This window comes from Cygnus atratus, chromosome 4, assembly GCF_013377495.2.
Source record: "Cygnus atratus isolate AKBS03 ecotype Queensland, Australia chromosome 4, CAtr_DNAZoo_HiC_assembly, whole genome shotgun sequence".
In the NCBI taxonomy this organism is placed as follows: domain Eukaryota; kingdom Metazoa; phylum Chordata; class Aves; order Anseriformes; family Anatidae; genus Cygnus; species Cygnus atratus.
This window is the reverse complement of record NC_066365.1, coordinates 53,392,995-53,420,122: the sequence shown is the minus strand read 5'-3', so window position 1 is coordinate 53,420,122 and position 27,128 is coordinate 53,392,995. Positions and strand designations below refer to the sequence as shown.

The 27,128-nt window shown below is 40.4% G+C and overlaps 1 protein-coding gene across 3 annotated transcripts in view; it reads right to left on the bottom strand.

The window, feature by feature from the left end:
- PDS5A (PDS5 cohesin associated factor A) overlaps positions 1-26,833 on the bottom strand; it is a 79,018-nt gene extending 52,185 nt beyond the window's left edge. Inside the window, exons 1-2 of one of the 3 annotated variants that reach the window (XM_035551562.2) lie at positions 26,650-26,833; positions 25,684-25,854 (exon numbers count right to left, since the gene is read on the bottom strand). In XM_035551562.2, coding sequence (XP_035407455.1) covers positions 25,684-25,854; positions 26,650-26,676 — 198 coding nt within the window. In that variant the 5' untranslated portion in view covers positions 26,677-26,833. Of the gene's footprint in view, positions 1-25,683; positions 25,855-26,100; positions 26,218-26,649 lie in introns of those variants that run through there. The other 2 variants (XM_035551582.2, XM_035551572.2) reach the window with 2 other exon arrangements.
- Positions 26,834-27,128: the final 295 nt, after the last annotated feature.

The following is a 27,128-nucleotide window of genomic DNA, read 5'->3' as shown; positions in this document are numbered from 1 at the left end:
ATAGAAACCTAACAAACTTAATAGCTCGCACCACAGACAACTGTGCTCTGTGCAGAAAGCAGGAGACAAAACAGTATTATCTGAACATATTAATGTAATATCATCCATTCTTTTCTGAACAATTAAGCACCCAATTTCCATACTAACTGCTAGCAAAGGTAAACAAAATACAGCTATTCACATTTAAGATTAAATTCATTCTGTGCTGCTCTTAATTTAGTATGTCTCCATTAAGTAAGTTATCACACACTGACACTTCAGTTACCTTGTAAAAATAAGTGTTAAAGCTATTCTAGAAACTTTCATTATTGCTATTTTTACCATGGTACCTTGAAATTCTCATTATCAGCCTGAGATTTCACCCTCCCAGGCTCTGCAAACATGGAAGTGAAACGCTCTGGTAACACGTGAGACAGCACAGAAATGCGAACAGCTTCGTTCAGCTAGCGAGAAGGTTAAATTAACACCACTAAGTCACTCTTTACACATTATGAACGCATCGAAAATTGAAGAATTTCAAGCTTTCAGGGTGGTACTTATCCGATTACATAAAAGCACGTGCTGCGCAAGCCAGTCACTCTGGGCTACCCTTTACACTGGCCGCAGAGAAATGAACAGATATCGCCTGAACTCAAGCATGGATGTCTGATGACATCTACAGACCTCAGCTCTACTTCCCCGGAAAGTGCCTAATTCTCTCCAACTATGAACAGAGTGCAGTGTGCCTAGATGACTAAAATAAGGTGAGATGAACTCTACCTGAAGCTTCTTCTGAGGCTGTCAGCCTTTCACAGTTGTATCGATTCTCTACAACCAGCGGTTGCCAAATCTTCTTCACTGTCTGCCCATACCTGATGCAGTTTACATGCGTCCTTTTGTCAAAATCAGCATGGTAGCTTGCCCTTAAGCATCCCAGCTGCTCTTGTGCAAGACCTGTGCCTCAGACAGGAACACCAAGTTTTGCTGTTCAGTCCCTGGTTGATGTTTGTTTACCACACAAATTTAGGTGCATGGCTTACTGGATCGGAAAGCTCAGCTATCACTGGAATATACTGATCATTCCAATCACATAGGGAAGAGAGGTGCATAAACATGGAGAAGAGACAGGGCAGTCAGTGCAGATTTAAAAAAAATGACCTACAATGGTGCTTGCATAGAAGAAGCAGGCAGACCTAGGAAAGCTTTGCTGCAGTTGGCAGGGTAAACAGAACTCCAAGCTCAACACAGCATTGGGAAGATGCATGCAGGTTGCATTTGTTCTACTGTTCTTACAACAGCTCGTTTGTAGCATTGCAAAGATGTAACATTTAACTACTCTTGGAGCTAAAAAAAGGCTGGAGAAAGATGGACAGTATTTTAAAATTTCACCTTGCAATCACCAAAAGAAGAAATTTAACAATTAAGAGATTTTGACAGGATTTACTGTTACAGGAATAATATTAGACGTGTACTGCAGTACTAACATTAAACACAGATACTTAGAAGTAAAACTTGTCAAATTGGTGTGAGCTTAGCTCCCTCTTGAAGAGCATGACTGGCTCAGGGAAAGAAACCGAGAAAGTTTCTGGAATCAAAGTCCACCAAAAAGCTGAAATTTTCCATTCTCTCAGTGTCTTTCTCTCCTTACATGGTTTTAGCAATGTTATGGATGGCCTTTGCCATTAGCTATTAACAGTCAGTGATGTTCTTTGACTAAGACCAATAGTAAGATCCAGAGGTGTGTATCTATGAAAAGTACTTCTCAAAAGATACAGAATTAATGGTGCAGATTTGGGATGAGAAGTCTTGGTCTACCTCAGATACAGTTTTATCTATCAGCTGGAACCACTGGGCAAATATGGAAGCATGGAAATTACTGTATGGATAGAAACAAAACGTAAAGATCTCTAAACAGAGGGATTACGCAAATCAGGAGGAGCAGATGATTTTGGTTTCAGGATTTATAAATAACCCACAATGAAATCACATGCTTAGTAACTGTTTGTTTGCTTTTCTTTGAAATAAATCAAATGAGAAGGGTACCACACAGGCAGAAAATAGCAAATGTTTACCTAATAATCAAGAAAGGTGATTCAGCAACAAATCCAACAGGCTGACATCAACAGAATTTCAGGATACAGACCTAACTTGGAAAGGCTAAATAAACACAGAGGTTAAGAAAAAGGCAGTAACACATGAAAAGAGAGTTACAAGGTTACTTTGCTAACCTAATAACCAACTTTCTAGACAAGGCACACCATGATGGGCAATTAGTCTGAGTGTCAAGAAGAGCATTGCATTGAACCACATGGAAATTGAGTTGGAGGAGATGGAGTTTAGTCCAACAGTGTAATTTCTCCTTAGCCATTTTCAAAAGCGTTAACTTGAAAGGTCATACTGGACCTGAATGAACTCATTAGCAGAGAATGGCATTATAATTGACCCTATTTGCTATTTTCATAAACAACTGTGGCGTAAGAAGTCGGTTGTCATTATGCTCCATTCCTACAGCTAGGGACCGGCAGTAGAGGACAGGATATTACATAAGAAGAACAGAATAACACAAATTAATCTACTAATAGTAAATAGTCATGTGTCTAGTGCTTAAAAGCAACAATTTTTTTCTATGAAGAGCTTATCAGCTGGCAACAACAGAAGAGAAAGATGAGCATTTATTAAGCAACTGTAAAGAGATTATGAGCCAATGCCAGGCTATGTGCCTGCAAACAATGAACATGCAATTGCAGGATGTGACAGAAGAGGTATTTCCAGGCAAGGAAAGGAAAAAACAGCAATACTACTCATGAAATGCTAAAAATACTAAATGATGACTTCAAACACATCACTTAAATCTGATTATCCCCACTGATGAGAACACAATTCAAACTGGGAAAGGTACAGAAGATGGCTACTAAGAAGTTTAAAAAGCCTTTTCTTATATGGGGACACTACAAGACTATGATTTGTTTTAATTTACCAAAACAGCCCAAAAAATCAGTCTTAATATGCTTTAACGACACGAGTGCTATTTTATGCTAAGGGAAAAGACATTTACTTCCCTTTTAAATGGGTGAGTAAATATGGATAGAAATTGGCCAGAAGCATCTCCAGGCTGAGAAAGGGGACTGCTTTTTGATCACAAAGGATCCAAGCTGAAGCACCTTTGTTATGTTTTTACCACATGACAAAGTATTCCTTCTGAGAGCCCACATTTACCAGAGTCCTAGCTTGACAGAAGCAGATATACAAATTAATCAAGGCACACATGTGAACTGTAGAAAAAATGAAATGTACAGGAGCCGATGTATTTTTGTTAAGTTAGTAATGCGAAGAGTAGCACTCCCTTCTTGGTTCTGTTAGTAACCCTTGAAGACGACATTTATCTCCAATCTATACTCTCTGACATTGCACTTTCTCTGTGCTTTCTCTGAATAAGTCGGGGGAAAAAAAAAGAAGTTGCACAAAATACTACCCAAAGCATATTGTAAGCTCTTTAAGTCTATTTGCTCCCTTCTTTTTATGCTGCTCCCCAAGCTAAGCCAATGACAAGGGTTTCTAGATGTGACCACAGATATGCAAGAGACGTAAGCTTATGCAGAAGCAGCAATGGCAGGCTGCCCAGCACTGCCCCTGTGACTGGGCAAACAGCGTGATCACCTCTCCTTCCACCATCTTCACCACCATCTTCATGTTAGTAGAGCAGGACATTCCGTATTATTTTACTTACATCAAGCAAATCTAACGAGAATATTTTCTAGAAGCCAAGAAACAAATGTGACCTAAGAAAAAGCAAAGCAAACTGGCTACTACTTATAGTAAAGCAATACACTAAGCAGTTCATTAATTACGTGAAGCAATTCTTTCGATACTTACTTTTTTAAAGTAAATACATAATGAATATAAACGTCAGACACACATAACGTTGTAATCCAAACAGGACAAATTTTGCTACAAATGTGGGGGGAGAGAGAGAGTACAATTACCTACGTGTTCTATTTCCATAACTAAAAACATAGCAGACTTTAGGTTCTGCTGTAAACCTAGATGATTCCTCAAGTCACACAAATGCTGAAGGTGGGAGGGGTGTTTCCCAGTAGGCAAATAAAGCATCAGAAAAATCAGATGCCTTGGTCCATAGTGTCTTTCACAGCAGAACTTAGAACATGGTATTTAAATAGTGGTGGAATGTTTTGCCCTGCAAGATGAACCACTTAACTTTGATCTCTTGATTACAGCAATGTGTACAGACCACTGCAAGAAAAGGTTGTAAAAAAAGTATTCATTCCAAGATTATAACAGCACAAAAGGAAGTAAAATTGTGTCCTTCCTGCCCAGCAGAAGATAATCCTAGTACTGTTATCACTGTATGTGATAAATCTTGTACTCTTCAGCCATGAACAAGCCCAAGGGAAAAATCACTCACAATGTGCAAAGAAAATATTCCATACCCTTCCTTATCAAAGTTAGACACAATACAACATCTTAGAACTATTTCAGGTACTATCATCAACATTTTGCTGCAGTAAGAACTGGAAGATCCAATACCATTTATATGGCATTGTCCCTTCCTCACATCATCCACTATGATATGTAATAATGATTTTTTTCTTCTCCAAGCCAAATGCTACTTTACAGCCAAGTCTATTTCTTTTGTCTTTAAGCAGAAACCACTATCCTTCACGTAAGAACATCCTGTAAATTCATTTAGAGCGACTGTCGTAACAATGAGATCTTCTTCATCTCTCCTCTGCTTTGAAAGAGACTATTTTAAACTTACAATAAAGAACTCCATCCTAACAGACCATGCTTTTGTTTGTTCTGAAGATATCACAATCGGTCATTTAGGAGAAAGCAGCTTATAATCAGTGTTAATGGCCAGGAATTTAAGAGAACTTCACTTGTAACTGACTGACCGGAGGTAAAAATAAGCTTGGAGCTGGTCTTACTTCAATAACCACCGACTGACTCTGCTGATCTGACCTCCGTCAGGAGCACCCAGCACAGCTTTTACTGCCACGCTATCTTCACTGCAGTTCTGCACATAGTGATAGGGTACGAAATACCACAGGAAGACGAAGCACAGACTGAATTTCAGGCCTGTTTGCCAAGCAGGAATCGCAGCAGTACACAGTTCACACCCCTCTCCCAGTATTTATGGTTTTGGTTCCACATGACATGGAGATCCAGTTCGGCTGCTTGCTGCCTCCACCTGCTTCTCCCTTCCCCATTGCTCACCCTGTCCTGCTGCTGGCCATGCAGTGCCACCATGTATTTTACGCTGGCCCCAACACGTGTCAAATAATTCCGTGAGGCAATGTAATTTATTGATCTGGCAGAAGACCGCAGAAAAAATCCTGGATAGTTTTGTGACAGGCATGGTTAGATCTCTTGGAAGGATCTGGTATGTCCCAGGGCCAGCAGAAGGGAAGGTCCTAGGTCTTCACCTGACAGTGACACAGACTCTTAGCCTCGACAATGACAAGCATATGAAGCCTGAAACGGTAGCTGTATACACACCCTACTAATCCCCCCAAAACTGGTATTTACCTCCATTCATTAGAAACCAACATAAGCATACAATGTGATCACTGATAATTTTTTTTGTCTCAGAAACATTCTGTAAATTCCAAAACTTGTATCTGACGCATCAATCCATTTATTCTTTTCAAATTTAATGATCTATGTCCTGGTTTTGTACCATGACCTGAGACAGCAGAACTTCCCCATCACATCTCTAGACCACTACCTTTATTTTGTTCTCCTGGTCCTTGTTATTCTCATCACTTCCTCCAAAGGGTCACTACAACTGCAGTGTCACACAGAGCATCTTCACAGTTTTTAAACTAGCACAGATGCTCAATTTATATAAAGAAGGCATAATATCCATGCTGTTTACAATTCTGCTCCTTATACAATGTCTATTCGTCTTTCTGGACAGAAGATGTTCAGTGGAAGATTTCACTGAGCAGCCTACACTGATGCATCAGTCTTCCCCAACTCAGTTCTTTAAAAATCATAAATTCACCAAACAATTCAGTTTTTTTCTTGCTATTCCTTACCTTACTTTTATTAACTAAGTCTAAAATGTTCATTGAATTCACCTCAATCACTTAAATTGACTGAAATCCTCACAGAAACATGAATTTTGGGACCAACCAAACCAAACTCATCCCACCGTGCTTCCAGTTTCCCAAAGAGCTACAGAAAGGTATCAAGCATGCAGAGTACTAGGTAACCTTAGTTCACTGTACGGTTGGTCATTAACAAAAAATATTTCCTTAAATCTATTTCTTGTTTACAGACAGCTTTTGAAGCATGACAATACTTGGCTATTCAACCCAAGACCTTTTAAAGTAATTCATTTTAAGAAACGTTGAGAAATACTGCTGGTTCATCCTTACCATATTGAAATCCTTCAAGTATTTTATCCTAGTTTTAAAACTCTTTTGCCCAATTTGCTATGACAGCAGCAGATCAAATCGCAAGTTTTAAATGTGTGTATATTTCTTCTCAAATAATGGGAAGTAAGGGACAATGGACGTATTTATCAGCACATTATCCTTCATGCTCATGCTGCTCACCACCTCTGAGACATCTATGATTTGAGTGTGGTGCAGCAGCACCAGTTTTATTTATTTACTTTGTCAAGCAATTCAGTCCTTAGCAGTATCTAGTCTTTATTAGTGGAAAGATTTGGAATACGATTCTTTCCAGCTTTCCCTGCCAAAGCCTAACAATTGTTTAAGTACTCTAAAGAAGGTTAAGATTTTCATAAATTAAAACACTGAAAGTCTTCTAAGATGTCAGAAACTTTGCTTCCACATAACAAAAGAGTATTTGCAGAGGGACTAAAAAGAGACTGTTCTTTAAACATTCTAATGATAATTCAAGACATCATCAGTTAGAAGCATTTCATTAAATGGTCCTTTTCCCCTAGGTACACTAGCAAGTGTTATATATGGCTGGGGCAAAACCAAAACGTTCTTAAAAGCATATTCCCCACGGTGAAGGAGTTTCTATTTCCATATGAAGTTTCCCAAGTACTTTGATAATAGCCTCCAGATGTGAAAGAGAGGATTCTTTATAACCAACTCATTGCTGTGTGATAATTCATTTCCTCTTCCAGAGGACAGAAGGTAGCGTTGGACAAGAAAAACAAAAGCATTTTAATTTCTATTGTGAATTGACTGCAAGGGTTCATTTCGAAGTGAATATTTAGACTCAATTCTCACAACAAAATCAACTTATAGACTTTGACACCAAAACAAAACTAGAGAGCTACACTTACAGTACTAGTGATGTTTTTAAGGAATATATCCATGACTATTTCTACACCACAGTGCAGGTGCATTCCATGGTGCATCATATAGTCTTCCCCACCCAGCTATCCAGAAAGAGGATGCATAAAGCACGTCATGCTCTTTCCTGCTTGTGTTCTGACACAACAAATAAATAAGGCAAAAAAATATATATATTTTCTAAGAATATACGGTTCTTTTATTTCCACAATCTTATAAAATATGGTGAATTGAAAATTTACTGTACCTACTGAAGCAGAATATTATGCAAAATATTTTTACCTTGATCTTCTGCTCAGATTACACAGTCTGCAACAGCAGCAGAAAAAAGAAATTAAAAGTTCTTTCATGGAACTTGTTCAGTGATTGGCAATTACACGTAATACCGTCATATTCAGTAGCACGCAAAGGTGTGAAGGTGAGCAAGAAAACATTCTTCAGCTGTGACATTCATTTTCTGGTTTCTTTAGGAGGCAAATTGCACTGAGCCTGAATGAACATTTGGAGCTAAATGATGCAGTGCCCTAGCGTGAACCTATACCTGGTGATAAAACTGTCTTGAAGAATTTTGTCTGTGTGCCTGTTATCTGCTGGAGCCTCAATAAAGGACTCTTGTTTTAACAGAGGTTATCTAGAATGCAGATGATGGGTTTCCATTTCCATGTGAAATGGCTGAACAAAAATAAAAATTGCCGAACTGTAAAAAGTTGGTATTTCACAATCAAAACTTACACTACAAATCAGAAACAGCACCAAACCCAAGCCCATGGCACTTAAAAGCAGAATCTGCTACCCAGAACTCACTGCCTGAAAGGGGCGTTCCTGCTCATCGTGTTGCTGCAAACGTCAGCCAGCAGCCGGTGAGCATAGCGGCTCTTGCACGTATCAAACCACAGATGCTTCTGCGAAGAATTTCTATTCAGACAAAATTATTCCCCAATGAAGTACTATTTTACCAGAAAACTCTGGTACCCCATGAGCATTATAATCTATATTATTAGGGAAAAAAACAATATTTAGGCAGCCATCAAGCTCAAAATGGAGTATTTTATTACTCTAAAATAGACTGAAGGCAAAAATGAAGAAGTTTGCTTACCATGTGGTGGGATCATTTTATTTTTTTGGTAGCCTCATGAAAAAGATAAAGTTTCTGGAAATTCTGAAAGCACTGGAAAAAACAACGTTGCATGAATAGAGAACTGAAACATATCCGCAGTAGTTTCCTAGCTGTACGTCTTATTTAAGTCTTTACGAGGAGTGAGGAAAAAAAGTACGTGTAATTACTGCATGGAAACTGTTGTATTGGTAGAATTTATTAAATCCATTTAAATTGTTTTACTCTGACTAATGACAGATATTCCTAGTCATAAAGGCTGATTTCTGATATATATATATTGAAAGAATAAAAGATGTTTAAAAGTTTTCCTTTCTTAAAATTTTTTAAGTCCCCTCCCCTCACCCACCCTAGAAAAGCACCGCCATTGCTGATATAACGATATGAAAGTCCATCACATAGTACTCAGAAACAGGACGATGCTAAACACAGAATTCCATTTCTAAGAAACAAGGCTGCAAAACGAATATGACATCCCTATGTGTTTTATTACTATGTAGGTAGCAAAATGTAATGTGAAACGTCTACAATAAATTCAACTTTTATAGAATACTGCCATCATAATTGCCAATATTGAAAGTGTGGAAATATTTCAAATGGAATATAATATTTTGGAGGACTTTACATGACAATATTTAAAACGTTATTACTAATGGTTTTTCTCTTCATTTTATGATGCACTATTTTACACAAGAACCTAGATTTTTCCATTAGGAGTATGGGAATGAGGTGCATTTGCATGTCTAAGGAGAAAATAAACGGAAAAGTTAGGAGACAGAGGGAAAGAGATAGAAAAGACAGAAAAAAGGGAGCCTTGCCCATTCATGTCTCTGTCTCAAATCTATTTTTATTTATTGGATCTTGATGTCAATACCCCATCACCAGGCACAAGGCTAAATTTTCACTTAGTTCAGATTGCTAAACATATTAATTATATTTTCAAGCTGAATAGTTATCTTAAGCTGATTAAAAATTGTCCTCCCCAATCCAATTCAGATAATTGGTTCCCAAAACCAAGACTTTTTTTTCCAAGAAAATAAAAAAATAATAATAATTAAAAAAAATCAACTTTTACAGAGCTCTACTACACCATCCTGCATTAGCAATACTATCTTAGAGGACAGTATGTTACCTCCCAGTGTTGTAGTGTTTTTGTTTATTTTCCACAGTTATTGTAATTTCAGGCTAATAACTCCTTGTCTGGGAGCTCTTCACTAATATTTTGAGAACTTTAGGTAACTCCTGATTCTTTCCATGTGAGTTCTGCAACCATTCTGCTTATCTGTTCTGTCAATTTTTTTTTGCCTTGTGGCTAGCTAGAATATGCCAGTAATTGCTGTACCTGTCCCTCAACATTCCTCATACGCAATCGCAGTTTTATAGCTGCTGATTTTACCGAGATAAGTAGCAAGCAATACACCAGAAACAGAATATTACTGCAAGGATTCCCTTTGGTAGAAGGCTTTCAAAACATGTCTAACTTTTTCAAGTTACAATTAAGGAGTCCTCTTGTACTAAAATTTTCTGAGAATTATGTGAAAAACACTGATGTCCCAAAAATCAGTGACCACTACAATTTTCTTTCTTTCCCAAAACCAAACTTCAGATGAAGGTATCATAGTGTGACCGTTCCCATTACAGTACTTTCCCATTTTAACCTCCACATTCGCTTCTGCTTCATCTGGAAGCTCTCCAACTAATGTTACCATTTCATTATCTACGCAAAGATACATTCTGGCATATACCATACAAGAACAAACTGGAGTCACACAAACTTCTCACATTACAAAGGCTAAAAGGTCATTGCATACAATTTGTGAAATTTTCCTGCTTGAAAAAATAATACACCAGAAAAGTTTGGTTGCATAATTAACCATGCTGAATTTAGATTAAAATAACATTTATCTAAGCTATGCTGCTGAAATCAGCAATCTGCAAGTACTAAACACCATTTAAGCAGGTAGCAGCAACGTTCTCATAAAGAATGACTGAAATAGAAAATATCAAAAAATTTTGGAAGGTGCACGACACTTAAAAAAGCACTTGAGAAAGAGTAGTTTTGTATTTTCAAAATGTTCATATTTCATGTGTACCCAGAAAATCTTTCATCTTATCCAAGACAAAATTTGAGAAAGGTCAACCCTGAAAGTACAAAACAACGTAAGATTTGACCTGTTTCCTGAGGTTATAGCACTATTGATATTTTGCCTTTTGTTTCTTTAAAATTACTTTAACGTCTACTTTGAACAATGTTAGAAAACAAATATATGTTTCTTAAATTAATTTTAGAGTTTTTAAGAGGCCCATAGTACATGTTTGCCACTGTTATGTCTTAAAACAGTGCTCAAATTGCAGCAGTGAGTGCTTAACTTGTGCCTTCACTTGAAATAGTGGAAAGATGAAGATCAGACACCTGAAACGATACTAACATGTACCCCGGGCATGAACATAAGTTTGGTACCCATGGGCAGAGGATTTGGTCATTTCACAAACATCTGCATCTGCGACAAAGAGACACTGACAGCGACTAAGAGAAATCTGAGAAGCTTGCAGAGAAGGCAGCAAGCCTCAGCCTCAAGCATAATTGCCCAGAAAACATAAGAAAGTGCACGCTTCGTCAAGTGTACTGGCTTAAAGTAGCCTGAAGCTACGAGCAAAATTAATGCCTCATTGTTTAAAAATGATCTTTGTTTTGTTTCCCCGACTCAAAAATTGAACAGAGAACCAACTTCATTTGCTCAGCTGCGGTGACCTCAGAATAGCAGCCCGCATGCATGTGCTGGATATCCAAAAAGCAATTAAAACACAGAAGTTATAAAAAACACTGACTGGGAAACTGAAAAGATGAGGGGAAAAGTTATCCACAAGAAGATGCAACAGTTCTCTCTCACATACAAACTCTACAGGAAAATGATAACTAATTGACCAGGCGATGGTTAAAATCAATCATTTGATCTTTCCTAAGCATACCCAAGACATTTTTAAAGCCCAGAATTTAACTTTTCATAACTAAAAATCTTCTGGCCTGTATAGTAATTGCCTGCAGAGCCTGAATCCCACGTATACTTCTTAGCCTTGCATACAGAGTACTTAAAGTCCCATTCCTTTAGCTACTCTTCAAAAGCTAAGACACAATGAAACTCAGCGCTTTCATTCGTATTGTATATATTTTGTCATTGCTGCAGATTTCTTTTTTAATCACCTTCACGATCATAGCATGCAGGTCAGTAGCATCCTGCAACGGTTTAAGCAAAAACTGTGGGATGCACCTTGCTGTTTGTTTCCCCACCTTCCCACCCTACGGAGAAAAACAAGGCAGTGTATTGTTTTATTCTGCTTTGTTGTTCTTAACTCAAAGTCAGAACATTCTGCAATGCATCTGCATAGCATGACAGGAAGGATTTAGAAGTGCACCTTGGCCTAAAGATCGTAGAGTTTTGCAACAGTCTCTAATAGCTGCAGGACTTAATTTAAAAGCCTAAAAATGCTGATGGCTGAGATTTATGATCAGGGAACAAAAGCTATCAACTATAATCTTCAGTGCCTAAAACTCGGGCATTGAGCAGAAGCCATTTAGCACCTTCAAGAAAAGGGCTGAGACCTAATGTTCGATGATTAACTTTATGGGAGGAGACAAGAAGTTGTGGCCCAAGTAAGTCACATTGAGGAAAACGCTTCATTATTTCTATTACCTATTCCCCAAATACGTCTACATTCGTGACGAGATTAATCACAGAACTCCAGGCCAGATGTTGAGAGCAGACCTAATAACCAAACCAAGGAGAGGGCTCAAACTCCCTGCCAAGTAGAGAGGCCAGGAGGTGTTACTCCCCTATAGGACTCTTGGCACTTTCCTCACTAGTGCTAAGTGCAGCCCTGTACTAAGGACAGAAAAAAAACAAGTACTACACGGAAACATCCAGCAAAAGACACGAAAGGATGCAGAAAGCTACGTCCTGCTGCCCACCTGAACCCGCTGCCTTGCTCAGCTTTAACTTGTCTTTTGCCAGAGCTGTGATTGCTCACCTACAAGGTTACGTCGGTAGTGGTGAAGTCGGGTGGTAGCACACAGACCAGGTTGTGGGCCATCTGTACCCGGCTGACACCGAGCCCGCAGCATCTGGTTTGAATTTGCTTAGGAGCTGCTTTTACACGTCAAAAGGAAGACTTCAGAAAAGAGTTGGTTCTTGTGAGTCACGTACTGAGATTTGAAATATTCTCTTTCAGCTCAAGTGCTGTGTATTTCTGTCTAGTTATCACTCATCTTGGGTAAGAGAGCAGTATCTCCTGGTCGGCAATCTCAGAGAAGCCCAGGAAAATCAGAACAACTTTCCCCTTCATTTTCACTAAGACCATTTTGCATGCATTCTGGTTCAAACTAAGACAGTGCGAAGTCAGTTTACAGTATTAAAATTGGTATTGAATCTAATCTAGCTTCCCTTTGCAACAGGATTAACATCTAGAACCAACATACCCAAGTTGCTGTGTGTTGGCCAAGCCACTGAACATTTGATCCCTTGGTCACGAATGGTGTCAGTGACTCATAGCTTTTTCATAAACCATCAGACACAGAATTTATTTACAGATTTTGAACCAAGACTCACTCGAGGTCTCCAGAATTTCTTTATAAACAAAACTGACAGAACCCCAGGAATCCCAACAGACTACTAACTGGTGAATATACACAAGGCAGATCCACGTGCTCATTGCTTATGCGTTATTGTGCAGCTTTCTGAATTGAAGATTACAAATAAAGATTTGCTTTAATAATAATATAAAATGAAACAACTAAAAAGAACAAGCCACAAATCCACTCAATAACATGAGATGAAATCAAATTATTTTAAAGTGAGGGTTTGTATAATCAAAATTACCCATCCAACTTCATCCGACAGCTCCTGGCAACATTTTCATGCTGCTATTTTCATAGAAGTTTCCATATACAAATTACTAATAGAAAAACAGGTAAAATTGAGTTCTAAGATTGGCTAAAGTTGGGCAGCTACAGAATTTCCATGCATACAATGCTACAGGAGTGCAAGCTCTTTGCAAACAGTGTCTCTTCAAAGAACAAACAAAATTATGCTTGAACACTTTTCAGTAGCTAGTTGATTTTTACCTAATCAAGCATACCTGAATAAAATAGTCCACATATTTTTCAGACCCTGAAGAGCATAAAAAATACAAGTTAAATGACTAACATTTTAAAAAGTGTTTTTACTTTCTATGAATACTTGTGGAACAGCTGTACAGTACAGTGCAACACTAAACTCGTGGTCTATCTGTGCTGTGAGCCCAGCAGAGTGTTACTAATGCTGGCTTTGGGTTGACACAAGAAAGATTTACTACTTGTACTCTATCAGCTCATGCTTGGGGGAGAAGATACAAGCTATTTATGGTGCTTATCTTCAGGGTAGTACCTTTTTTTCAAAGTATGATTATTTACAAGTAAGATTCATTTCTCTGTATGATGTGTAAGTTAGTGCAAGTCTTTGTTTAAAGAACAATCAATTCCAGCAGGCGTTAGGAGGGGGGGAAAAAAGATTGAGAGCTGGCATGAAGACAAATCTGTTTGCAAGCACAGGCTTGTACCGCCTACTCTAGTTCAAGTCACAGCGCAGGACTCAGTAGTTGGGACTGCAGAACAGGAAAAGACCAGTCTAAACATCAAAGACCACATCTTCTGATAATAATAGCAGTACAGAACTGTGAGCCGCTTGGGACGGCCTGAAAAACACTGAAGCCTCAAATTTTTCTTTCATTTGTATAAATGAGAAAGACTACAATGGGAAAAAACAAAACAAGACAAAAAATAAAAAACAAAACCAAGCACCCCTAGAGAAAGGAGAAGTGTTAAGTACCCCTCGCTAAATATGACCCCACCGATTCCAAATTCCCATATAAAATCTATTTATTTTGAAAGCAATTATGTATTAGCATGAACGATATGACCTATTACAGCAGCCCAAAAAAATCATTGTGGATTCCACAACATTCACGTTAGTTCAAAATTACTGGCACCAGCAGGATTCACACATTTGTATATAAGCACAGCAGTGATTTAAATTGTTTCTAACCAAATGACATTCTTCTCCGTATCATGGTTTCTCTTCCAGACAGGGAAGGGTAGCGCATCACTCACTACACTTATATTTGCAGCTCTCTGACAGAAGAGACGTACTTCATTTTGTCTCAACAAATTGTGAGGGGAGGGGGTTGCTGTACAACTTCTTAGGGGGCAATTTCACAGCAGCGCGAGTCCTTCTGAATCTGTCAGTGCTATCCCTCCACTCCACCAGCACTCATGTGATTGATGAGTGGCACTACTGAAACACCACGTTTTTGGCCAGGTTACTTTTCAGATAGATCTGCTTCCTGAACCGGCTCACTACGTGGCTGTAAAAGTGCTGTTGTCAGTACAAGACAAAGGTCTCCCCGCAGGGGAGGGTGGAACTGCTTCAGTCCAATCCTAGGGTGCAGTTTAATGTATCTTTAAGTTGATCTAATAAGGTCTAACCCAACGAACAGGGTTCCAAATTAAGTTGTCACTGGAAGTAACAGTTCTGCGTGACAGTCGCAGGCTGGTAGATTCTGCCAGCACAAGGAGGGGGCACCAAGTGACAACCAAGTGATCGTGTTGATCCAGATGAAAACTAACCTGGAAAAAAATAAGTACAGTTTTGGATAGGATCAGTTCCACGATCCAGTATCCCGCAGGCCGCAGACACACATGGGCTGGCAGGTTGGAAAAGGATGGCCCACGAGCAAGTAGGACTACTTCTCTGGCTCAAAGCGCTGGTTTTGGTGTTGCGCTTCCACACATTCCAGCAGAGTGAGGCACAGCGGGCTTTGATTAAGGGTAAGCCTCCAGCTACTGGTGGAACAACTCCATACTTTACAACTTGATTATTTCCCTGCTCCCCGCCCCCTCCTCCAGTCACTACATACCTCTGTTTTGCACTTTTCTCCTCACCTCTGTTTTGCACTTTTCTCCTCTTACTCGTCACAAGCTTGGCTTGTTTCTACAACTTTGGGAGAGCAGCTGACTCAAAGAAGGTAAATGACTTGGAATTGGTATTCCCTGAACAGCAGTGGCAGCAGCAGGAAGGGTGAAAAACTGCTTCCTTCAGTAGCAGTGTCACCTTAGAGCACTCAAAACAGTCATGTACAACACTGTCAGGATGACAAGTCTCCACATACAACTTTGGCACTCTGTAAAGAGGACTTGCATTTTTTATTTTTAGATAAACTAACTTGCTTTTGGCTATGTTAAAGTACCCGCTACGCGGGTCACCTTAGATTACCAAACTGACTCACAACTCTCCTCAGAACTAACCTGTCATTATTTGCCCACCTGCCTTTCCACCTGCCTGCTGAAATTATTTTTGCCCCCAATTGGTTTTGCTGTGTTGTTTTTTTTTTTTTGAGCAGATGATTGACAAAGATGTTGAAAAACACTAGGAAAATAATAAATCCTCTAGAAATGTTACCAATTAGTGTTTTTTCATCTATAAAATTTTGAGGTGATCAGCCGAATATAAAATCAATTTTATGTGGATATGGCATGACGCAGCCTTTTAACGATAATGCTGATAGGCGTTAAATCACTTAGCATGCAGGAACTTTCATACTCATCGCAGCCCACACATGGACCCAAGTAGGAATGACTCAGAAGAATTCAAAGACACTGTGAATTAGGGTACACTTTCACTGCACGATTTCTCAGGAGGAGAACCACTGTAAGAGTCTTCGAAGAAGTCTCTCAAATCAGCTTTGCTAGAAGCAGACCAGAACCAGTGAAGAACCAAAACTCAGCTCAATAGCTAAAGATGTCAAAACAAAATGAAATTCAGGGGCAGCCATTCTTTGTAATCTGACTGAAGGTGTTTTAACCTTTACAGGGAAACAAAGGCTGGGAGTGAAAGAGTAACTTTGGAAAACGTTACATGCTGTGCCCACTTTTCCCAGGTTTAGAAACAGACTTTAAATTGGTTTTCACTCCCAGTTCAGAGAGATTTAAGAAAACCCTAAATATTAAGATTTCAACTGACTTCTTTCAGTTGTAGCAGAATATATACCACGTGTACAAATTCTACAAGGACATGGTTTTAGTACTTGGTGAAACCTCCTATTTCCTAAAGCAAAATTCTAATGACTTAGCAGCAGTCTGGACTACCAGTTCCAACTGGAACAAAACTGAAAGTTTATTTCCAGATTTCCCAGTTTCCCTTAGGCTACAGAGTTATGCCTACTTTCATATTCTATACATGCTTTCTAAGAAAAAATGTCATTAACAGCTCACAAATGCAACTCCTAGACCCTCATTTACTGACTTCACACAAGCAAAAATAGTTCTTCTTTTCTTGCCACTAGAATTTTCCTGTCGATAGCAGAAGTGGGAGTTTTGGAGAAGAGACGTATTAGAAGTTTTCCAGAAATAGTGACACATATCATCTACATTTACAAAAGATGACTGAATAAGGTATTTAAATAAATGTATTTTCAGCAAAAATCTTTAAAATTTTTTTGCTTTTCCTTTTGCTTTGCTTTTTAAGCAAATGAATGTTAACTCTGCAGCAAGTCAATGCTGAGAAAGAACCACCTGTCAAAGAAAATAAATAAATAAGTGAACTGTACCTACCTCGTCCACCTCTTCCCAGAACACTGAATTCTGTTTCTGCCATCAGAAGTAAGAAAAGTCTACTTTATCTCATTCTTATTACTGGAACAGTTTAAGAACTAAAACTTCCTTTCACTTCAACTACAATACATTGCGTCACTGTGAGAACAAAGGGCATAATTTCTGAATGATTCCTCTTTGGCTCTTCATGTAAACAAAGATTTAAAAAAAAAAAAAGTTATATCCTTTCTAAGGGACTAGGACAAAAGCCCACAGTTATTTAGAGTTAAGGGACTGAGTATTGGGTTTCATTCCTTTAAATCACAAGAAGGGAACAATTTTCATGTTCCTCAAAATTTAATTTCAAATAATTCCCTACTAAATTATAACTATGGTTTCTTTAAGCTTCAATAATGAACTTATTATGGGAAGTATTACTGCATTTTGGATAATTAAGTACATGCCTCTATTTTCAAGCAGGAATAGAAGATAACGACAGTTAAAACAAAAATAGACAACAGGACTTACCCTGCTTTGACCGCTATCTACCTGAAGGCAGAATAAAACTTTTAAGGGGAAAAATCCAACAGCATTTTCCTTCCATTAAAAAGGCAACACAAAGTCAGTCAGGTGAGAGGGGTTGTGTTTTTGTTTTGTTTGTTTTTTAAGCAATTTATTCCAAACTTCTGGAATAATCAGATAATCACAATGCTAAAACTACAGATCTTCTTTACATTAAATACTTCCTAAATTCAACTATTTACTTTCATCTTTTTCAACTTGTGAGAGACTAATTCTCAGGCACTTAAAACTACACTAATAAGATTTTCACAGTAAGTAAAAGTTTGAAGTTGGCATTTCAATGGTCTTCAAAAGATTCCAGAAATATTTGATTTCTGCAGATTCCTTTTAAAGTGTTGTCCTTAAATGTTTCTCCTTCTATGTATCAATTTTTTAAAAAAGGAATTTTTAAATAGAAAAGGTTTTTAAATAGAAACTTTTTAATGCTTATGAATGTATTTTGCCAGTACAAAATTTCTTTACTGCTTCATCAGTTTGGTAAGTTTTGACAAATTTCCTGGAGATAGCTGTTAATTTATATGAGAAGATAATAAAAATGCAACTCTAACAACAAAATATAAGGCCTAAAATTGCTAATGACCACACCAAATAGTGTTTCAGTAAAGGTAACAGGCTGTATTGATGGAGGACAACAGAATATCATTAAGATGGTAACATTACTTAACAAATGGAAAGAAACGGTCACTCACTCGAGAATAACTAAGACATCAAAAATGCTGACCACTCTTAACAGTACGTTTACATGGATTTTTTCCCCCACCATGGCTGCAAAACTGATTCTAGAACTGCAGTTCTGACATCTCCATCAGATAAGCATATATTACCTGTCTCACATTAATAAAACATTTAGGATACCCCACACGATCTAGGTAGCACAAAATTTTCAACCTTCATTTCTGAGCAGGAGCATACGTTGCACCCCTTCCATCTTTCTTTACCCTTAACAGCACTTCCTCATGCTTAAGACATCTTTGCAATAGCCAAATTCTGATGTCAGCACAGCAGTGGGAATACAGTTCATTAGTTTACTGCAGCTGCAGAGTCAGCAAACGCACACTGCTCTGAGTGACACCAATAATAAGCATGTGGTTTAGATTTCTAGGTAACAATGGCGATTAAGAAGATATTACAGTCTGGAAGAGCTTCATATATGAAGAATGTTCAACGTGCATTGGGATCTAGACGGAAGTTAAGAACTAAAATGTCTCTAATATATCCTGTGAGCTAATGATCTGGGTTGGCTTTTTTTCCCCCTTTTTGGTAGCAAAAGACTCACATAGACATTAAGCAGCCAAGTAGTATGAATTGATTCAAGCAGACAAGGAATACAAGTAACCTCAGATGATATTCCATTTCCCTGCCTATCAATCAGCTCCGTACTGCTGTCTGCAAACCAAGGGATAACCTCGCAACAATGCTATAAAGTGAAAGAAAAATTAACACTTCATTTAGGAGACTTTGAGCATAGCTAAAATTACTGCTGTTTCGCTAACTTACGCATACAACCCCCTCGTAGGAATGCAGTGATATGTCAAGGATTTTATAACCAAACTTTGTTTAAAATATTTGAACACACCAGGAGTCTCCCACATTATACCATAAAAATACATACTGCCAGGCACACCCACCTGAAGTAAGTGATTTATATGATTAAAGCATGCTTCTTGTACAAACCACAACCGAAGTTCAGCTCTGCTCTGCCACAGTCTTCCAGGACGAGCCTGAGAAATAGCTAACCTTCAACAGTTTTTATGTTCAATTTCAATTAATGCTCTTTTTTCATGGTGGGTGGTGGGGAACCAGAAATTTGTCATTTACTATCTGTCATTTTGTATGCTTTTAATACAATTCATCTCTTTTCCAAGGTAAGCAAAACCACGCTTATCGAACCTCTGTTCGAGCTCCTCAATCCTAATGTTAATATGGTATTTGCCAACTGATTACATGCATTAAAAAAAGCCCCAAAGCTTGAAGCCATTGCTTCTTACAGTCCACAGAAAGGACTTGCTCTGTAGTTAATCAAGGTTGTTTACGAGAGGAGCTTATTGCCCAGCAGCCACCTTTCTTATTTATTGAAGCTGGAAGACCATAACTGAAGGAAAATAATGCAGGAAAGAAATATTTTATGCCCTGTGTCAAAACATCTGAGCCTAAAGACTACTGTATGCTATCCTGTCACCCCTTACAAAGTTTCTGTATGATGCCTGTTAAACAACCTACAAAACTTTTCCTAGAAAAAAAAAATCATTTTCTTGGTTCCTAAGCAGAAATGAGGAGGCCTGCTTTAAAGAAGTGCAAAGCACTCAATAACTGTAACTGAAGTCCAAGGAACCTGTGGTCTGAACGGGTGAAATGCAACAGTCCCTTTGGAAGTCTCATTTTAGATGCGCCAAGTCAAGCGTACGAAGCCAGCTTGCCTCCCCAGCAGCTCTTCACTTCCCCACCTTTTAGGCCAGGGTTCCCATCCTGCCCTCACCTCACAGAAAAGCACGAAGCAAAACAATAAAACTGAAGAATTCTTCAAGGTTCCCAGCAGAATAAACAAGGACATGAGGACTTCTGACCTAGTCTCTCCATTTCGGCGGTGTGTCATCACGAGTGAGCATGTCTCATTCGGCAAACTTTGGTTTTTCCCCTCTCAAACTGGGACTGCTTCTTTCGTAACGTATTTACCTTTCTGTTGCCACGACACCATTAGAGTGACATTGTGCATGTGAAATTACCATTAATTACCGACGTGCTTGTAACAAACGAAAATTACCAGATTAAAAAACCAAAAGGTCTCATCATCAATCAGCTTAAAATAAAAAGTAACATCTGGGTGAACCTACACAGTCTATTTCTCCAAGGACTGATAAAATTGGGGCATTTACAAAGCAAACAGCTAACACTCCATTAGCAAAAAAAAAAATCAGAACAAGATTTCTTCTTCTCTGACTAGTGGCCTGTCCTAGTTAATGAAAAATTTGATTGTTAAAAGAGTCAAACTAATTAAAAAGATTAAACTATGAGCGAATGCAAATTAGAAATTTGGCTTTAGGCTTCTGTGGCCAGCAATAGCTCAAGAACACTGCAAACTGCAGTCTGCAGTTGAATACAATTAATGGAAGTTTAAAAAGTGTTAGAATAATTATCTGTGGCAATTACCCCGGCAATACGACCTCCACAAAACTACTTATATTTCTTAAATTTAAGCACACATGTACATGCAAGTCAGAGGTCTCAGCCATGAAAATACCCACCATCTCTTATCAGCAATTTATTAATATAATCCAACGTACAATATGGATACTTCCCCCCCCCTCAAACACAATGCAAAATAGATTTTCTTCTCTAATTTATATTTTTTAAAGTTTTCATCAAAGTAACTACATAAGCATAGCCAGAGCAGATCAAAGGTCCTTCTAACTTCACTACACAAGCCCAAAGAACGGCCATATGCAGAAATATCAGGCAAGTACAGAGCAACGTGGTATTTTCCCCTCTCCCACACCTCCACAGCCTACTCCAGAACACGTAAATAGCAAAACAGCAACCTTTCTCAATTTTAAAATTCTGTAACAGCTGCCTAAAAAATATCCGTGCATAAGAAATTATAAGCAGTAACTGTTTCCAGCGATAATCTCCCAAAGATACAAGCACAACAGGCCCAGCTACAAGAGACCACCTCCTAATAACCAGAGGAACGCCCGGAAAGACAATGGGCAGGATGGGGAGTGCTCCTTTCACCCTGGCTCAAGCCCAATAGCTTTAAAATGCCATGGGACAAGATAAGGAAGACTTCAAGGCCCGCCACGAGTGCCGACTGCTCCAGCTGATCACAAGCTAGGCCTTGGGGTGGGGCAGCAGGGGGAGATCTGGAGGGGTGGAATAAAAAGAAACTTTCACGGAAAATACCTTGCCAGACTGTCACCATGGGAAAAGCAACAAGACTACGGAACTGACTGCAACACCGCAGGAAGATCACCCCCCCAAAAAATTAAAAACAACTGCAGAAAACAGAATGGTAACCCCAGCTACGACAAAGAAATGCATCACCCTCAATCAATTCTCACCTACAGAACTCTTAATTTCGCAAGAAGTTTTTTTTATGCTGCCTTAAAGCTTTGTTAAAAATCTCTACGCAAACAAATCTATGAATCCACTCTTTCAGAAGGTTTCAGAAACTTTTTGTTTGAGCTTCTGTATCTTTGGTGTCTGACTAAATATGCTTTTTACATATTTTATGAGTTAGCATTGCTTATAGACTTATGTATGTAAAAATCAAGCACTGCACTATAAATACTTTCCTTTTTTCCTACAGATCTGTCACACACTTTATCAAACTGCATCGTTATTGATACAAATCTATACTGGAACTCGTCATCACGCATTATTTCTTCTACTAAAAAAAATTAACATGCAAGATAAAAATGGGGACTTTTGTATAGTTTCTGCATAACTATCTCAAAACATAGCCTTCGCAAACTTACACATTCAAAATTGACTCCGGAGTTTCTTTAACACTCTAAGGAAGGACTGCCACAAAAAAAGAAGTTGCCTTCTCCCCTGTGCCAGCACAACCATTTGTGAGCTCTTGAAAAAAAAAAAAAAAAAAGGCAAGAAAATGATTCAGGCTAAAATTAACACAGTATTTTTTCTCCTAAGTTTTAACCCAAATCTGTTCACCCATCAGTTTTGCCATGCGGCAAAACAAAACGCTTGCAAAGAGGGTAGAGAACAGAGGCAGGAGACAAGCAGCAGAGAGCTGCATCTTTCAGTGGCAGCTCTTGCTTCGCCTACAAAGGCTCCGAGAAAGTCAGTCTCTGAAAAACTCTGTGCATTTTGGATTGATAGAGCTATTTTAAGTCTATGTGACAATCAAGTATACTACCTTAATCTTGCTCGCAACGATGACATGGATAATATATAAACTACATCAAAATATTACCTTGTGACCAAAGAAAGTGTATCTGAAATTTGGTATTTTACTGGCAACAACATACAAGTCTGGAGTTTGACAAGGCAGTAAAATAAATTCAATTTGGAAAATTTTCAATAGTTTGAGGTTGTAAAGAAGCTCTGCAGGACAGCAGACGGTGAGTTTCTAAAACTTCCTTCAACTATCTTAAAGGAAGAAATATAATACCGAGAGCACAATTGTTCTCAGCTTGTATTTAATTGCCGGTCTGATTTGAGACCTGAAGTATGACTTAGGTGACTGAATTGTTTGTTGTTTTCCACTTGTATTGCTCAGTGAAATAAAAGATACTGCTTCTCACCACAAACCTTACTAAATTGACAGACATTTTATTTACAGCACTGAAACCGATTGCTATCTAATGAACTGATGCATTGTAAAGAGGAACATTAGTCTAAAAAAACTCATTTTACACCAGAAGTATGTAGCAGTAAGTTTCAACACTGCTACTCGCTAGCTGCCTACTTTGGCTTAAACTTAATTGGATCCATGAAACAGACACTTGTCCCCAGCCGTAGCACAATACAGTTAAAAATCACTTTTTTAATATCTGAAATTATACACACAGCATACTGCCCCACTCCGGGAAGGCACTGACCCATCAGTGTAACCTAACACACCAAAAAAAACCACTTTGACGCCATTAAGTACCTGAACTCCTGGTGTTTCATTCAACATACGTATGCAATTCAGAAGCTTTTCCTTTCTGCATCGCTCAGAAGGTACGTGCTGATTTCCAAATTCCCAATACTTCCATTTTTGGGACAACGCTAATGTTATCATACAGATGTATCAAAACACTGTAAATGAATCTGGCCTACATTTTTATTACCCACAACCCCAAGCAGAAGGAGGGAAAGGATAGAAAAACATTCTTTTAAAAAGTCCTTGGCACAAAAGCTGCTGCTCAGGCACTCTGGGACAGGTGCCCAGAATGTCTCAAGTTCAAATAATAAGAAAACCCTTCATTACGAGAAGAGGTCTGGACACAAAAATACAGATGTGATATCAGGAAAGTTGCTAATACGGGCACAAATTTGTAGCCAGTTGTGTTGACCATGAATTTATTAAGTTAAAGAACAAAAATTTGCACGAACTGACCCAAAGACTGGTCGTCAGAACACCAAGTTACATATGCATCTTCTAAAAAAAGACACACAGAGCATCTTTAGGTCATATATGGCCGAGGAAAAGAAGAAAAAAAATAGTTGCAAGCATCAAAACATGCCTGAATTTGTACATCGTGCTAAAGCTGGCTTTTATCATTGTCACATTTAAAGCTCTGGAGAGCTATCTTTATATTGAACAAAACTTTTTCAAGCATTTCCATCTCAAGTACTGCATCATAATAATATTCCATGTGCCAACGTGACTTTTTTCTATAAATGAAGCTGATGTAAAGAAGCGCGGATTTCACACACAAGGATTATACATCTATGCAAAAACGAAGAGCAACAGCATTTGTTGGTTTAGTTTTGAAACACAGCACTAGTACTTTCAATCCTCTTGATGCTTCAGTAAAGTGAACATCTGATAAAAAAAATCCTCAAGCTAAGATTAAGTAGTACTAATATAAGATATAAGAAAAATCTTTCTCTGTTGCTTCAGTGACAGTGGGGCCACTCGCAAAGTACTTGCTCCCATTTAAGGTTAGTCTACAGTTCTGAGCTCATCTGAATTCCTTAACAGCCCTTAATTAAAAAATGACAGAAAAAAAATCTTCTCTTAACCTGTAAGTTACATCCAACACACAAACGTGAATTCTGTGAAACACACACGTGTGACTTTGAAATGCTATTATTTCTATTATCTCAGATGGCATGGCCCACCATTACAAGTTCTCCAACTGGGACAAAATAAAAGTCATTTAGTCTCAAAACTGCGCTCCTCCCCACTCCACACAGACTTTGATTCAAGGTCTCTGTCCAAACAAAGCTCTAGGTTCTTCTCCTATAACTGGCAATATTCCACAGCAGCTCTGAAAATACCAGGTTGGACTCTTGCATTCAACAGACAATTTTCAGAACTACAATTGGACAGCACGGCTCATTTTCCAAGTAACAGCTGGCATATACCTCACTGCTTTGAGAGCATCGGACAAAGCTTATAGTCTCTTCACATTTATAGTTAAGGCATATTTCAGGGTACTCGGTGACTAGCCAAGACCACAATTTCTATTTTTCAATCTTTGTGGGGTTACGATTGTGATGGGAAACACATCATCAGATGAGAGAATATTTCTGATCTCAGAAAAATCATTACTACATCTCCACCCTGGACACAGGATCAAATCCCAGGTTACGAAAACTTTCTGGTCCAAAGACCATGGCGTTAGCAAATGAGCTGTGCCAATATTAGAGAATAAAGTTAAGTGTTGATCAATCTTCAGCACAGAGTTAAGAAATAATATGATTGTATCATAATAGTTCATGTTTCTAATGGAAAAGCAGATTAAAAAAAATTAAAAACAGAGATAAGCCTCACAATCCCCCAGGATGATGTCAAACAAGCAGAGAAAATGCTTTTATAACAATCTCTTTTGTTTACGAAAATTTAGCAACTTTGCCAAGCACCAGTTATACTGAATAGGAAAGACACACACGAGTTGAATCAAATTACAGAATCTGGGGCATTTTTACATATGAAACAATTTCTAAATTCCACCTACAAATTCCAGAAATTCACCTTCGTTGTCTGTAAACACCGCTAGCTTTTTGGTCAAGAACACCCTACACTAGATCGAGTTATTTCCCCCACCCCACCACATCTTGCTCTGCTGGAACCCACAGACATCTTCTAGCTTGACAGCAAGTATTTTTGGTAATATATCTCGCAATTGTTACTTAAGATTTCACTTCAGACCTGTCTCCAACACCGCGGATGTATTTCACGCACAAATCAGCTGCATCGACTCCGGCTTTGAGTGAACACAAGAGTACAGTCACAAATTACAAAAAAGGATTCCTCCTCATTAAGGAGAAGCAAGGGAGCAGCATTCCTACAAGGGTCTGTAGGCAAGGAGCGGACATTTCAGCCGCGACAAGAAACCCCTGGCAGTTCTCCTCTCCCGCGAGGAAACGTTTCCTTCGAGAAGAGAGAGTTGCGGGGCAGAGGGGCCGCGATTGCTCACCTTTAACCGTTTAACCACCTCATCGTTGGTAATTTTGTCCGTGATCTCCTTCACCCCGGGAGGGTAGTAGATGATTTTACCGTCGGCGGCAGGTTTCGGCTGGGTAGCAGGGAAGTCCATCCTGGCGCCGCCGCTTATAAACTTTCCCTCTGCGCAGTCCTCTACCGGCCTCTATCGGTCAGAAAACAAAAGTTCAGCGGAATGGGAACGACTTTCTAACCCTCTTTTTCTCATTTCTAACCCTCAATTCGCACAAGGCCCCGCTCCCCGCCGCGCCGGCCGAGCCCCCCGCCGCCGCTCCCCGCCGGCCCGGGCAGCGCCGGGGCCGGGCCGCCGCCTCCCCCCGCCGCCCCGGCCCCTCGGTTCCCCTCCGGCGCCTCCTTTCATCGCGGGGCTGCTCCAGCCCGACGCTCTCACTTCGGAGCCGACGCTTTTACAATGAAATTTCGGCCCCCATCCGAGGATGCCCCGGCCCCGGGGGCCCGCTGCGAGCCCCGGAGGGGAGGGACCGGGGGGGGCCCAGCCCCGGCCCCGAGGGGGGAGCTTCGGAGCCGGCCCCCCGCCGCCGGGAGCCGAGGCCTAAGCGGTTAGGCCTCAAAACTATCAGGAGGCAGAGAAACGAACGGCGGAGGGGGAGGGAGGCGGGGAGGGAGGCAGGGAGGCGGTGGCGATCGCAAACAAAACCCCCCCGGCGGCCCTCCCCGAGCCCCACGGAACCCCCCCGGGGAGGGGGCCAGGCCGCTGGCCACTTTCCGTTTGTTCCCGCAACTTCATGGCCCCCCCTCCCAGCCCCCCGGCCCCTCCTCGCCGCCCCGCCGCCGCCCCTCGGCGCCCCGCCGCCCCTCACCCCAGCAGGGCCCACAAAGACCCCCCCCAGCCCCCGGCCCCGCGCACCCCCGGCCCCCCTCGGGGCGGAGGAGGAGGAGGGGGAGGAAGGAGGGGAGCGGGACTCGGAGCCGCCTTTACCTCATGCAGCTCCGGAAGGTGCAGCATTGAGCAGGCTCCGCGCCGGCTGCTTCTCGCCGCTCCGCCGCCGCCGCCCCCCCGCCGCCGGCCGCTGCCCTGCGCTCCTCGCCGCCTCCCTGCTCCGCGGTGCGGCGGCTCCTGCTCGGGGACGGGGGAGGGGGAGCTGCTCGCTGCTGCTGCTGCTGGCGGCGGAGGCAGGGGGAGACGGGGAGGCTCCGGCGGAGCGTGCGCCGCGGGGCCACAGTGCCGCTCTCCGACCGGCCGGGGAAGGGCAGCCGGGAGGAGGCTCCGCGCCGCCCCCTCTCCCGGCCTCCCCTCCCTCCTCCCGCAGCCCTAGGCAGGATCCCCCCCCCTCCCCAAGCCTGGCCAGGGGCGGCACGGCACGGCCCCGGCCGCAGGGCAGCGGGGGAAACCGGCCAGAGAGCGGCGTCCCCCCGCCCAGCCTCCCGCAGGGCGGCGGCGGGCAGTACCGGGCACGG